At 45.1% G+C, this 15,245-nt stretch overlaps 1 protein-coding gene across 2 annotated transcripts in view; it reads left to right on the forward strand.

The window, feature by feature from the left end:
• zdhhc17 (zinc finger DHHC-type palmitoyltransferase 17) overlaps positions 1-15,245 on the forward strand; it is a 104,998-nt gene that overhangs the window by 56,536 nt on the left and 33,217 nt on the right. The window contains exons 4-5 of one of the 2 annotated variants that reach the window (XM_070900105.1): positions 6,154-6,231; positions 7,738-7,882. In XM_070900105.1, the coding sequence (XP_070756206.1) occupies positions 6,154-6,231; positions 7,738-7,882 (223 nt within the window). The remainder of the gene's footprint in view (positions 1-6,153; positions 6,232-7,737; positions 7,883-15,245) is intronic. The other variant, XM_070900106.1, reaches the window with a different exon arrangement.

Raw genomic sequence — 15,245 nt, forward strand, 5'->3', positions numbered from 1 at the left:
AAGTTTTGGAATCTGCAGCCCTGTTGCAGCTGTGCCTAAATGAGACGGGCAGTTCACTGTAAAACAAGAGATTGTTGCAGCAATGCATTACCTACTGTGTTTAAAAGACTTGCATTTATATCGTGACTTTCCTCTCCTCAGGATGTCCCAAAAAGCTTTACAGCCAATCAAGCACTTTTGAAATGCAGTCACTGTTGTAATGTAGGAAACACGGCAGCCAATTTGCGCACAGCAAGCTCCCACAAACAGCAATGTGATAATGACCAGATAAGACGGCACCTCCGACAGTGCAGCACTCCCTCAGCACTGCACTGGGAGTGTCAGCCTAGATTTTTGTGCTCAAGTCTCTGGAGTGGGACCTGAACCCACAACCTTCTGACTCAGAGGCGAGGGTGCTGCCCACTGAGCCACGGCTGGCACGTAATGACACCGATGGCGAAATATAATGTCTCATCGATGTAATCTTGCATATTATTCACCTCCCACTTTCCGAAACTTGCTTTACATGCTTAACTATGTTCAGCTTTGTTTCCCCAAAACATCTTATCTCAGTTGTATATTTATATTAAAGAAATTGCTGCATCTACCAGAATTGATTTGCAGTATAAGCTGACGGTGCAATTAGTTTAATTGTTTGGTGTTTTATTCTGAACTCGGTCCTCCCCAAAACCCTCTTTGCCTTCCTCAGTAATTGAATGTTACTGTACAGAAGCAAGCCATTCAGCCCATCACTTCTGTTCTGCTGTGTTTCTCCACATGAACCACCTCATCTAATCCCATTCTCCTGCTCACTCCACATATCCTTTCATATTCCTCACTTACTTTTCAGCAACTGTCTAATTCCCTTTTTAAAAGTATTTATGGACTCTGGTCTCAAAGCGGTTTGTAACAGAGAATCTCAACATCCCAATCACGCACCATGTGAGGATTTCTTTTTTTCTAATCTCCACTTTCAGCCAGCCTCAGAAAAATAGAGAGTGAAAGCTGAGTCTTGGGGCTGGAGGATGTTGCAGGGCTGCAGTGAAACAAGGACGTAGTGGGATTTAACATCAATAATGGTAACTTAAGCTGACTGAATCTACCATCATTATTGTTCACCTTCTCCCCGACCTTGGAAGGCTGTCGTTTACAGCATCCATTCTTACTGGTTTCCTTTTTTTTTTGCAAATTCTAAGCAGATGTCGACCCCTTCTCCTTTACCAATGCTTTTATTTTCTCCCCAAACTTCCCACGGTACAGTGCAATGACCAGATTGGGCGGGGTATTCTCTGTGGTTGTGTGTGGTCGTACTCCCAGGGTACGACAGCTCATCGTGCGGTGACGACTGCAGCTCCCACACTGAATTTGTCATTGGGCGGGGATCGAGTTGCAACTCTCAAGCTCTGGGTTAGGAGTTGACCCCCCCCTCCCCCCCCAAAGTTATGGGAGGAGGGCTACCCTATGCAGGATAAACATCTTGCCGTTTCTGACATTAAATGGTACATCTTGTGGGTAAATTCAGTGGATTTGTTTTTGTTGAAATTGTGCGATTCTTAACCTGACTTGTACCAAGTCCCATTCGCCCATCACCCCTGTTCAGAGTGCGCGGAGACCTACAACTCCCGCTGACGTACATTGTCTCATGGTCCGGCAACCCCTCGATTTTAAAATTCCCAGACTTGTATTCAAATCCTTCCATGGCCTCGCCCTTCCCTATCTCTAAGCTTCTCCAGCTTTACAACCTTCCGAGATCTCTGCGCTCATCCAGTTCTGGCCTCTTGCCCATCCCAGATTTGAATCGCTCCACCATTGCGGCCATGCCTTCAGCTGCCTGGGCCTAAGCTCTGTAATTCCCTCCCTAAACCTCTCTACTTCTCACCTCTCCTTAAAACCGACCTCTTTCACCAAGCATTTGATCATCTGCCCTAATATGACCTTCCGTGGCTCGGTGTCAAATCTTGATAATGCTCCTGTGAAGCATCTTGGGATGTTTTACTACAATAAAGGCACTTCTACAAATGCAAGTTGTTAAGGGTCCAACACTGCAGATTGGGTGCTCCTGCCCTACGTGGGTAACTAGAGAGATAACTCATTTATGGGTTGGGAGAAGACATTTGTATTGTACTCTTGTGCCTTGTAGAGCAAAACTGGGCACAGTATTCAAGATCAGGGCACTACGCAATCTGATTATCACTTCCTCTGACTTGTATTTTACTGCTTTGGTTGCATAGTTCGGCATTTTATTGCCTTTGCTGATTGCTGCTCTGCATAGTTTGGACATTTTCATCTCCGAGTCTACTGAGACACTTGGGTCGTTTCCAACTTGCACCTTCAGAAACTTCAAAACCATTTATAGAATACCTGTGCTGCCCATTTTGCCTTCCAGTGTGTCACTTTATATTTGTCTGTATTAAACTTTATTTGCTGTTATTCTGCCCACTTCCATATTTTGTCCAATTAATTGTGTAATTTCTGAGCTGTCTCTGCAATCCCACTGCCCATTTGAATTTGGTGTCATCTGTAAATTTGACCATTTTGCTTTGGGTTTCTGCATCCAAATCATTAATATAAATTAACAATTGTCGTTCCAACACCGATCGCTGGGACACCCCAATTCTTATCCCTTCCAAAGATTCAGCTTCAATCCCCACAGCTTTCAGCTTAACCAGTAACATTTTGGGTGAGTATTTATAGGGCTTACCGCAGCACACTTGCGATGTAACTTCCTCAAAGAAGTCAAGGAGTTGGTGAAGCAGGATCTTTCACTTCTGAAGCCAGTTGAATGTTAATTTGAGTTATTCTGCCGATGATCTTTTACGTTCACATCTGATCTCCGATTTCAATTGTTTTACACAGGGTTGGGGGGTGTCTAATGGTCTGTAGCCGCCTGTGTTTGATTGGTCTCGCTTTTTAAAAAAGGCACGGATTGGCCACTTTCCAATCTGCTGGTACCTCTCCAGTGTCTAACTCCCTCGTAATGATTGCTGGTGCCTCAGTAATGGTTTCCTTCAGCACTGTGGGATAAACAACCGTCTACCCCTGGGGATTTCTTGTTTTTGCGCCCATTCAGCCTGTCTGGGTCGTCCATATTCAATTGCGTCAGAGTCATTACTTTTACCTGGGTTGACTCTGTTTTGGGGAGGGTGTGTTACTCATAACATCCCTTGTGAATATTTGGAGTAAGTAGTCATTCAGAATGTTTACATCCCAGACTCCTGCTCTGTTTCAAGCCTGCCTGCAATTTTTATGGTACTCATTCTGTGACTGCTCTTACTATTAAAATACAGAAATAATTTTGTACTGTTGTCAGTTTTGCTTATTTTTTTACCCCCAGAGCGTGCTCTGCACCTCTGATCATCTTTTTAGCATGTTTCTGCCTGTTCTTCCATCTATTCTAGTAACCCCATCTCCGTCTTTTCTGTAGTATTCTGTGCAGGTAATTTTCTCCCCTTAATTTTGCTGCTTTGTTTTATTAATCCATTTGGGGTTATGCCCATTTAGACGGAGCTTGCTGTTTTTGGGTATGTATTTATCCTGCGTGCTGAACATTTTTAGAGGTGTTCTTTTTAAAGGTGTTCTGTTTGCCCTGAACTCAATTGCTGTTGAACAACCTCCTCTAATCGAGTTGCTTGAGCTTGTACCTTTTATTTTTATTTTTAAATTAGCCCCGTCAAAGCTGTGTCTTTGGTATTTCTGAATCTCAGATCATGTTAATCATTTTGTGGTCATTGTTTGCTGGGAGTGCCAAGGTTCCATTCTTTGTGCTTTGTCCGGGTCATTTACATGTATCGGATCGAGATGAATGTGTCTCATGGTCTCTCTAAATCCAAGTCTTTCTTTCTTTTCTCTCTGACCCACCCGGCCATGAAGCAGTCATGTATTACATTAATGAGCTCTGACTCTGGACAACTTGGGCGTTTCTAATTTATATTAGATTGTTTGAGGTCATTGATTTTAAAATACTTCTCCTGTTCTTGAATATCATTCTTGTTTCTTCATAAAATGAAGTGTCTTCCTTCTGCTGATCAGGAGATCTATAAGCATCCCCCTGGCATTAGCCGAGTTTTGTTTGTTGCATGTGAGAGAAGTCTATCCAGACTAGTTTATTTATCAACCTCTCATTGGAACAACAACTACTACCTCCCAGGTATCTCTGACATGTATGGCTATACCACCTCCTTTTCTGCCCATTCTGCCTTTCCTGAGCATTTTATGTCTTGGAGTTGGCAGGGAATATAAATAAGTAACAGCCTGTGGAGAGAGCAACACAGTGGCTTAAAGAACTATCTCTTTTACCACTGGGATCCTGGTTCAACTCTTGTCCAGGCTCATGGGATGAAAGTCATCTTTCTCTGTCAGCCCAATCATCATCATAGGCAGTCCCTCGGAATCGAGGAAGACTTGCTTCCACTCCTGAAGTGAGTTCTTTGGTGGCTGAACAGTCCAATGCGAGAGTCACAGACTCTGTGACAGGTGGGGCAGACGGTGGTTGAAGGAAAGGGAGGGTGGGACTGGTTTGCCGCAAGCTCTTTCCGCTGCCTGCGCTTGATTTCTGCATGCTCGCAGCGTTGAGACTTAAAGTGCTCAACACCCTCCCGGATGCACTTTCTTCACTTAGGGCGATCTTTGGCGAGGGACTCCAAGGTGTCAGTGGTGATGTCATACTTTATCAGGGAGGCTTTGAGCGTGTCCTTCTAACGTTTCCGCTGCCCACCTTGGGCTCGTTTGCCGTGAAGGAGCTCCGCATAGAACGCTTGCTTTGGGAGTCTGGTGTTCGGCATGCGAACTATGTGGCCTGCCCAGCGAAGTTGATCAAGTGTGGTCAGTGCTTCAATGCTGGGGATGTTGGCCTGGACGAGGACGCTGACGTTGGTGCGTCTGACCTCCCAGGGGATTTGTCGGATCTTGCGGAGACATCGTTGCTGCATCTCCACCGACTTGAGGTGTCTGCTGTACAATCGGAGGCTGGGCTGCAACTGAGCCCGGGCACACTCGGCCACTTCTGTGCACGTGTGGCCCCACCGCACAAAACTGCCAACAATTTGAACTCAATCGTCCCAAAGGTTGGCCACTTCATTCCAAGAAGCTACTTTGGAAAATTAGAAAAAACATCTGGTACGTTGGCGGGGTGTGAGGTAATGATCTTAGCTGCTTTTAGAAAACGTAGGCATGTTGAGATGAGGAAACTTCAAGTCTAGATTTGACTCACCGTGAATTGGTGAGCACAAACCTTACACAGGGAAAAACACGTTCCCACCAGCCCCCTCGCCCCCTTCAAAACAAGGGCAATGATCCACTGGCAATAATGATACATCAGGGTGCAAGCCAGAGCTCGAGCACTCGTATTCGCATCATGCCAGAGTGATCCCTGGTCTGTCTGACTGCCTTGATCATTATTAACTAAAATAAACGTCCATCGCTTTGGTAAGAATACTGTTAACTACAGTTGAGGCACAGTTCCTCATTTACTGGACCGATTTTATACTTTGGAAGTTATTTCATTTGATAGACAGAAGGAAGAACTTTAATCTGCGCAGCACCTTGAACTGTCAAAGGTCCCCAAACCCTTTCACAGAACAGTGAAATACTGAGAAGTGGGAGTCATGATTGTTGGGCAGGTGAACGTGGCAGGCATTTTTGCACACAGCAGGGTCCAATGAATATATGAGCGATGGATTATTTGGCGGTGTTGGTTGAGGGAGGACTGTTGACCAGGACTTGGATTCTTGTTTCCCCCCCCCACCCAAGAGTGCCATGGCATCTTGTTCATACGGTACGTTATAAAATAGATTAGTGTTTCTTCCCCAGCGCATTTAGTTTAATTAACCCTTGAAAATGACAGTGACTTTTCTGCATGAAAAATTACCGTGAGTGTCTGTTCTCTTTGATTCCAGAAACACTATTAAAGGATCTCAATCTTCATCTCATTTGGTGGGAATGATATTTGGTTAGAAATTTACAGAAAATAGCTTTCAAAGCTGTGGTATTGGGGCCAAGATGTGTCTGTTCCTTTTCCTGAAAGGGTCCTTCAAGTCTTAAGGCTGTTACAAAGCAATTTTACCAAAACTTCAATGTGTTTCAACTTGAAATATCTTCTTTCCTCAGGAATTGGATAAATGTTTTTCTGGCACAGCCAAGACCTGCTAATGGAATCGTTAATTACATTTATTTCAGATACTACATCTCAAAGGGTGCAATTGTGGATCAGCTTGGAGGAGATTTAAATTCCACCCCTCTCCACTGGGCAACAAGGTAAAGATACACTTGGCTTCAAATTGCCTTGTAAGGCTGATCCTGTCCTCTGCGAGGGAATGGAACGTGCTCGGAGTGCATCCTGGGGCGCACAGCACCTCCCAAAAAATGAAAATAACGAGGATTGGCTCACGATTAATTTTTCAAGTTGCTGAAAAATGTAACGTCATAACATTTAAAGGTTTACATAGAACACACAGCACAGAAACAGGCCATTCAGCCCAACTGGTCCGTGCCGGGGTTTATACTCCACACGAGCCTCCTCCCACCCTACTTCATCTCACCCCATCAACAAAACCTTTCTCCCTCTTATGTTTATCCAGCTTCCCCTTAAATGTATCTACGCTATTTGCCTCAACTATTCCCTGTGGCAGCGAGTTCCACTCTGAGTGGATCAGGCTAATGCCATTCCGATATCGGATTTAAACCATTGTTTCGGTGACGAGGCATGACCATACCTTCGTGGTGCAGGTCTTTGCGAACTGTAAAGGCTCTGGCAACGTACATGAGGGATTTCTTTTGTGCTGTATCTAACCTTTTGCCTGAATAGGAAGCTCATAAAATGAGAGCTGTTAAGAATAACGATTGTTTCAAATCTGCATTGCAGCGTTCAGTAGGTACCACCACGCTGTTGTAGCATTTAATAACATTGACTGTGCTTTTTAGTGTTTCTATCCACTGAGACCATAACCTGTGCAGCAGTTCATATATTTCCTGACCAAACTGGCAGATACAACCAGTGCCAATTACATGTGTTAGGGAAACTTGTACAACTGATGTCTAATGTTGAGAAAAGGCCGATGAAGCCTGCTCCATGTGAGTATTCTGACTCTGATTTCCCCTTCTACCACCACTTGTTGGCCCCCTAAAATAAGGACGGGTGAGTTTTCTTCCCCTAACACCCCGGAAAAAAATATCAAGCAGCATTATAATATCCCTTTCGTCCACAGTTCTCCAAATTGACCAATGGGAATTCAACTTCCTTGGGGAGTGGTGGTGGGGGTTGATAGGGTTGGGTGGGGGCTGTAGATAAAGCTATTTCTATTCTCTAACCTTGTCTGAGATCTGTGAAGTTTGTACTGCTGCTCTCCAGTGTTACGCTGTTTGTTGATTTTAAATAGTCTGTTGCTTATTTCAGCCTTGTGCATAATGCAGGTATTCCGAACCTTTTCATGATTTTAAAAGACCTGTGCTGTGTTTCCCCTTTAGGTGCTTTTTCTCCAGTAAAAATATGGTTAGCTGCTTGAACCTTTGTTGTTAATATAGTCCTGGAACCTTGGTATAGCTGAACGTTTGTTTTTTTTTTTAAATAGTCAAATGTGTTTTCAGCCACTAAGCAATTCTCTGAGTTAAATCTCTTCTGGGCACGTAACCAAAAGTGACAAGATACCAGGGCAAATATTTTGTCCTTGCAGTTGGGCAAATTGTCAACAAAGCCCTGGCATGCTCATAATAGTTGTCTTGTCAATAGTTTGTGTAAAATATTCTTTGTGCCGTTCCTTCCAGGCAGGGTCACTTGTCCATGGTTGTGCATCTGATGAAGTATGGTGCGGAACCCTCGCTGATAGATGGAGAGGGCTGTAGCTGTATCCACCTGGCCGCTCAGTTTGGTCACACCTCGATCGTTGCATACCTGATCGCAAAGGGGCAGGTAATTTTCAGCCTATTTTTGTTTGTACACCTGAACAGCATAATCATTAGCATCGCAGGAATAAAATGCAGACAAAGCAGCCCGTTTGATCGGCCCCCCATCCACCACCTTCAACATTCACTCCCTCCACCACCAGCGCACCGTGGCTGCAGTGTGTACCGTCTACAAGATGCACTGCAGCAACTCGCCAAGGCTTCTTCGGCAGCATCTCCCAAACCCGCGACCTCTACCACCTAGAAGGACAAGGGCAGCAGGCGCATGGGAACAACACCACCTCCACGTTCCCCTCCAAGTCACTCCCCATCCTGACTTGGAAATATATCGGCCGTTCCTTTATCATCGCTGGATCAAAATCCTGGAACTCCCTCCCTAACAGCACTGTGGGAGCACCTTCACCACACGGACTGCAGCGGTTCAAGAAGGCGGCTCACCACCACCTTCTCAAGGGGCAATTAGGGATGGGCAATAAATGTCGGCCTTGCCAGTGACACCCACATCCGTGAATGCATGAAAAAAAAGCTTTCAATTATATAAGACCTTTCATTTCCTCAGGATATTCCAAAGAGCTTAACAGCCAATCAATTACTTTTGCAGTGTAGTCACTTGATTTGTAAGCAAGATAGAATCATAGAAGTTTACAGCACGGAAGGAGGCCCATCGTGTCCATGCCGGCCAACAAGAGGCTTTCCAGCCGAACCCCACTTTCCAGCTCTCGGTCCGTCACCCTGCAGGTTACGGCACTTCAAGTGCACATCTAGGTACTTTTTAAATGTGATGAGGGTTCTGCCTCTAACACCCTTTCAGGCAGTGAGTTCCAGACCCCCACAACCCTCTGCGTGAAGAAATTTCCCCTCAAATCCCCTCCAAACCTTCTACCAATTACTTTAAATTTATGTCCCCTGGTTGTTGACCCCCTCTGCTAAGGGAAATAGGCCCTTTCTATCCACTCTATCTCGGCCCCTCATAATTTTATACACCTCAATGAGGTCTCCCTTCAGCCTCCTCTGTTCCAAGGTAAACAAACCCAGCCTATCCAATGTGTCCTCATAGCTAAGCTTCTCCACTCTCGGCAACATCCTCGTAAATCTCCTCTGTAACCTCTCCAGTGCAATCACGTCCTTCCTGTAATGCGGTGACCAGAACTGCACGCCAATTTGTGTACAGCGAGGCCCCACAAACAGCAGTGAGATAAATGACTACTTAATCTGTTGTGGTAACGTGACAGGATACCGGGGAAAAGTCCCCTACCCTTCATTCGAATAGTGTCATGTGATCTTTAACAACTCTGTTTAGGCGGGCATGTTTTGAAAATTTATCCAGGTTTGTATTATTCAAAAAATATTTTTTTCGGGGTTGCACCATCCTCCTCCGGTTGAGGGGTTAAAAGTTGATGGGTAGCATTAGTTCAGCGAGATTGCCATAAATAAATACCTGCTCAACCATCACTTAAAGGTTAAGTGAAGCAAACCATAATTAATCCTGTTGTGTTCATAGGATTACATCGGATCTACGGTACAGAAACAGCCCAACCAGTCCATGCCGGTGTTTATGCTCCACTCGAGCCTCCTCCTGTCTTTCCTCATCTAAATCTATCAGCATAACCCTCTATTCCCTTCTCCCCCATATGTTTATCCAGCCTCCCCTTAAATACATCGATACCATTCGCCTCAACCACTCCCTGTGGCAGCGAGTTCCACATTCTCACCGCTCTCTGGGTAAAGAAGTTTCTTCTGAATTCCCTATTGGATTTCTTGGTGACTATCTTATATCGATGGCCTCTAGTTATGCTCTTCCCCACAAGTGGAAACATTCTCCCTGTATCCACTCTATCAAAACCTTTCATCATTTTAAAGACCTCTATTAGATCACCCCTCAGCCACCTTTTTTTCAAGAGAAAAGAGACCCAGCCTGTTGATCCGTTCGAGAGCTGCACCGTACGCAGATATGATTGCTTCAGTTTTGAAAAGCAGAAAATAGAGAGAGGCAGAAATGCAGTTGAGGATGAGAAGCAAAGAGAGCTCAAAATCAGTGGCAGAGAGATGAAGGAAGTGCTCGACAGCAGAGGAGCCGAGCTGGGAGCTGCACCATAGCAGCGTGGATTCGTTGCTCAAGAGCAAACTAGCGTAATTAAAAGTGTGAATTTTTTGCAGTTTACAAACTGACTTGGGCCATCATGTTGGGTGACCTCTTTGCAGGCTCCCAGCAGTCTTGCTCAGCTATGTGTTGCAACCAGTGTTGCCCATAATTTGTTTGGTGGGGGCCATGCGGCACCTTTAAAGTGCTGCACGATCCAAACTGAAGTCCGCGCCAGCACGGTTTTTCCATTTAAAAGCCGGCTCAGAAGCTGCCTGGGACCCTCGGAGCACTGCACGGCTGCCTGGCCACACAGCTTATTGGTTGTAACGTGAGAGTTCTTATATTACCCCTCACCCCACTCTCCCTTCCACCATTCGGAAAGTACTTAGCCTCTCTTTGGCATTTCTCCAAAGTAGCTCAATTAAGGTCGGGGACACAGCAGAATGGGGGACAGCACATCACCCTGTGTCATTTCATAAGAACATAGGAATCAGGAGCAGGAGTAGGCCATTCGGCCCCTCGAGCCTGCTCCACCTTTCACTAAGATCATAGCTGATCTTCTATCTCAACACTTTCTCGCTCGATCCCCATATCCCTTGATTCCCTTAATATTCAAAAATCTATCGATCTCTGTCTTGAATATACTCAAAGACTGAGCCTCCACAGCCCTCTGGGGTAGAGAATTCCAAAGATTCACCACCCTCTGAGTGAAGAAATTCCTCCTCATCTCAGTCCTAAATGGCCGACCCCTTATTCTGAGACTGTGACCTCTGGTTCTCGACTCCCCAGCCCGGGGGAAACATCCTCCCTGCATCTACCCTGTCTAGTCCTTTAAGAATTTTGTATGTTTCAATGAGATCACCTCTCATTCTTCTAAACTCTGGAGAATATAGACCAGTCTGCTCAATCTCTCCTCATGGGACAATCCCCCTATCCCAGGAATCATTCTAGTGAACCTTTGTTGCATTCCCTCTATGGCAAGTATATCCTTCCTTAGATAAGGAGACCAAAACTGTACACAGTACTCCAGGTGTGGTCTCACCAGGGCCCTGAATAATTTCATGTTGCCATTGCAGCATGCTCTGCGATAAGCTCGAATGCATTCCTTAATTTTATTCGTAATCAGCTGCGCTTACAATAAGCTGGATTTGTCGCAGTTATTGGCTCCAGGCGGTGACTGAGATAATGTGGCCCTGATACAGCGTGCAGGGCTGCGGATCATTCATTTCACTGGTGCGTGGCATGATCCATGTTGATGTTTGTTACATAAACACTCGTTGTGCCCCTCAATAGTTGCCTGATCCTGTAAAACTCTGATCTGATTATTCCAGCAAGGCTTTAGCAAAAGAATTAATGGCATTTTGGAATCCCTTTCTGGCTAGGTTCGTGACATTAGGATTACAGAAAGCAAATTCATGGGATCAAAGAGGGAATGGGAAAAAAAGCTATTTTTGACGGCTTTCATTCCAAAAGATGGGTCATTGAAAAGCTGAATACAAGCAATCAAAAATAGCCTGAAATTGTAGTGGCAGTCATACACTGAAGCTACCGCGAGCAACATTTATCGTCCTGTGCTAAGGCTCTAAAGGAGTTGTTTTTCGTATCTTTCTAACGATACAGCCACTGATTTTTGGCCATGTTCTGCCCCTTATTGTTGTTACATTGCAGTAATTACTGGAAGTGTCTGTACAAAAGCGCAATACTGCGAATGCCGGGAATCTGGACTAAAAACAGAAAATACTGGCAACACTCAGCAGGTCAGGCAGCACAGGAAGGCCATCAACCTGAAACGTTAACTCTGTTTCTCTCTCCCCTGATGCTGCCTGACCTGCTATGTGTCTCCAGCATTTTCTGTAGATACGTGTCTGTGATGTTCCTGGCAGCAGTCTGCACTGTAAAGTTTTTTAAAATTGAGCCCCTGTTTTTTAATTTAAAAAAAAAACATACATTGAAATGTTTTTCGAGTGCCTTTGCTGCTGATGTTCAATCTTGAGCTGGTAGCCCCCTCATTGAAGCAGCCAAATTTGAGTCCGTTGGGCTTATTGCATTTTTCTGACAATACGTCTGATTAACAATAAGGAGCTGTCTTTTTGCATTAGATGCAATTGTTTACAAAATTATTTTAACTTATTTTGCTGAGCTGAGCATTTGCTTTCTCGAATGTGTTCCTTGCACATGGCATGTAAGTGCAGAGGAAACCCAATTTAAAATAGGAATCTATTTCCTGCTCATTGGGTGTTAGTAGTTCCATTTCAAGTTCATCCTGATCTTCCATCTGCCCCTGATTACCCACCAACAAAAGGAAGTGCATGTGAGGGAGGGAGAAGGGCAGCAATTTCTGTCGGGATTAACTGGCACCCACACGCAGAAGGCAAAGGTCGTCTTTATTAGTTCCAGCTGACCTGTGCCTGTGAGGCAGCTGGAGAAATATATCCAAGGAAGTGATGGAAATCTCGCTGGGTGCACAGCGCCAGGTGGGAGCAGTCAGCTATCCTTGTGCAGGCAAAGGGTAGCTGGGTGCACAGCGCCAGGTGGGAACAGTCACTATCTTTGTGCAGGCAAAGAGCTGGGGAGGTGAGAGAAATATCTAGACCAGTGGTAGGGCAGAGGGGGAAATACAACTGAGACCGGGCTGGCAAAAGGGATTTTGATTTTATATTTTCGTTGGGCGCTGTGCACCCAACTTTATAACCAGAAAAGAAAGACAGAGGGGGGGCAGGCTAGTCTGAGGGCGAGGAAGACATCTTCACGTACATCCCATTGTAAGAGCAACAATGTGACTTTGTTGAAAATAAAAGTGGCACAATAGCAGGAAGCACAAATAATCAGAATATTGTGGATGGAAAGAGCAGTGTGTCTCCAGGTCTGGGCAATGTTCTCTCTCTCGCTCGCTCGGTCTCTCTCTCTCACGCTCGCTCTCTCTCTCTCTCTCTTCTCGCGCTCGCTCTTTCTCTCTCTCTCGCGCTCTCTCTCGCGATCGCTCTCTTTGTGTCTCTCGCATGTTTTGGAAGTTCAAACACATGATTGAATTCTTTTATTTTTGTAAGTTCAATCTGTAGAGAATTAGCCAACACTTTCACAGCAGCCTGGATCAATTTAGTGTCGATGACCCAACTATTTCTGTCCATGACAAAATGCTGACTGAACAAACATGCACACGAATGACTTTTTGATGGAGAATGTGAGAGAGATGATCAGCAGAGTCACAATATCCTTGTTTTTCCCCATTCCTATTTTCTCCTGTTCTTCTCAGAGGCTGATCCTGTTCTCATCCAAACACCACACATACATTTTTCCAGCAAGGGTCACTGTCTAGCAATCAGAAGCTGATTTGTTTATAAAACTCTTCTTCCCCCAGCTCAGGGGCATGGGTTTAAGTGTGCTGTTGAAGCTTCTATCATCTAACTCCGTGTAGGCTGGTATTGAGTGTTTCATTGGGAGAGCTTGCAGTACACAGTATAAGATAATACATAGAATGTACAGCACAGAAACAGGCCATTCGGCCCAACAGGGTCGTGCCGGTGTTTATGCTCCACACCAGCCTCCTCCCATCTTACTTCACCTCCTCCTATCAACATACTCTTCTATTCCTTTCTGCCTCATGTGTTTATCCAACTTCCCCTTAAATGCATCGATACTATTCGCCTCAACCCCTCCCCGTGGTAGCGAGTTCCACATTCTCACCACTCTCTGGATAAAGAAGTTTCTCCTGAATTCCCCATTGGATTCCTTGGCGCGCATCTTATATTGATGAACAATGTTCCTTTAAGCTGCAAGGTCACGCAGCACTCGAGGGAACCCATGCAGCCAGCTTGCTGGCTTTCAATGTATAAACAGTGCATGCACGGTCTTTTGAATGGCCTACGCAACACCTTAAACCCCCCCTCAAAATTACAGGGAACATTGTTTGTGGCCCCTAGTTTTGGTCACTCCCACAACTGGAAACATCATCGCTACCTCTACCCTGTTGAACTCCTTCATAATTTTAAAGACCTCAATCAGGGCACTCCTCAATAAGTGCACTTTGTGGCCAACAGTTGCATGCTACACACCACCGCCAATTCCCATACTTGTGTTTCACCATACGAATGACACTCGGTCAAAATACTTGAATGTATTCATATTTAGAAGATTTCAGTGAATGGAATGACAGGGGTTCCTTTCACTATTCAAGTTAAACTTTAAAAAAAAAAGTTTTTCCTCTTACAGTTAACTCCTTCCAACCCTGTTCTGCTAAGTCAGAATTAGGGGATCATTAAACGCAAACTGAGAGTTTTGTTATGCAAGGGGTATGAAGGGTTACGGAACCAAGGCAATTAGATGGAGTTCAGATACAGATCAGCCATGATCTAATTGAATGGTGGAGCAGGTGCGAGGGGCTGAATGGTGTCCTGTTCCTATATGCATTTTTTTTGTCATTCATTAACGGAATGTGGGCAAGGGGCTACCATTTCAGAGGGCAGTTAAGAGTCAGTCACATTGCTGTGGGTCTGGAGTCACAGATGCCAGACTGGGTAAGGGCAGCAGATTTCTTTCCCTAAAGGATATTAGTGAACCAGATGTTCTTGTACGAAAATCCGATAGTTTCATGGTCACCATTACTGATACTAGCTTTTTACACCAGATTTATTTAATGCACTGAATTTTAAATTCCCCAGCTGCCGTGGTGGGATTTGAACTCATGTCTCTGAATCATTAGTCCAGGGTCTGGATTACTAGCCCAGTATCATTACCACAATGCTACCGTACCGTCTAAATTTATGGTCAGATCACAGCACCTTAGTGCAGAATAGATGTTGATAATCATCTTAGGCGGCCCCTTGAACGAGGATGACTTGCTTCCACACCAAAAGGGATGAGTTTGCAGATGTTTCAATGAATAACCCGATAATCCAGTTGTAAACTCCACTGGTGGAAGATGCCTGTGCGTGGATTCTTTTAACTTGTGGTGACCGTTACACATCAGTCACCACACGGGCGTGACAGAGCTTAGGCCTTTATCCAGTGACGAGGATTAACCAGGACGACTGGCGACCAGCTCTGCTGCACGGACCCAGTGCGCACACATATCGCACAGTGTGGGCTGGGCCCGTGCTGCCCCTGGGCCCTCGGCTCTTCTCGTTGATAAGCACAAGCAGCAAACATTAATTTCCCTCGGCCTGGATAAGTTGACAGTTCAGATTCTACAACAAAGTTTTAATAGTTACGGTTTAGACTGGATGACCTTTTGTTGGACGGAGCAGATATAATGGTAAGTACTGCAGGAAATAGAATATGGCCAGGGTGA

This window comes from Pristiophorus japonicus, chromosome 15 (genome assembly GCF_044704955.1).
Source record: "Pristiophorus japonicus isolate sPriJap1 chromosome 15, sPriJap1.hap1, whole genome shotgun sequence".
Classification (NCBI taxonomy): domain Eukaryota; kingdom Metazoa; phylum Chordata; class Chondrichthyes; family Pristiophoridae; genus Pristiophorus; species Pristiophorus japonicus.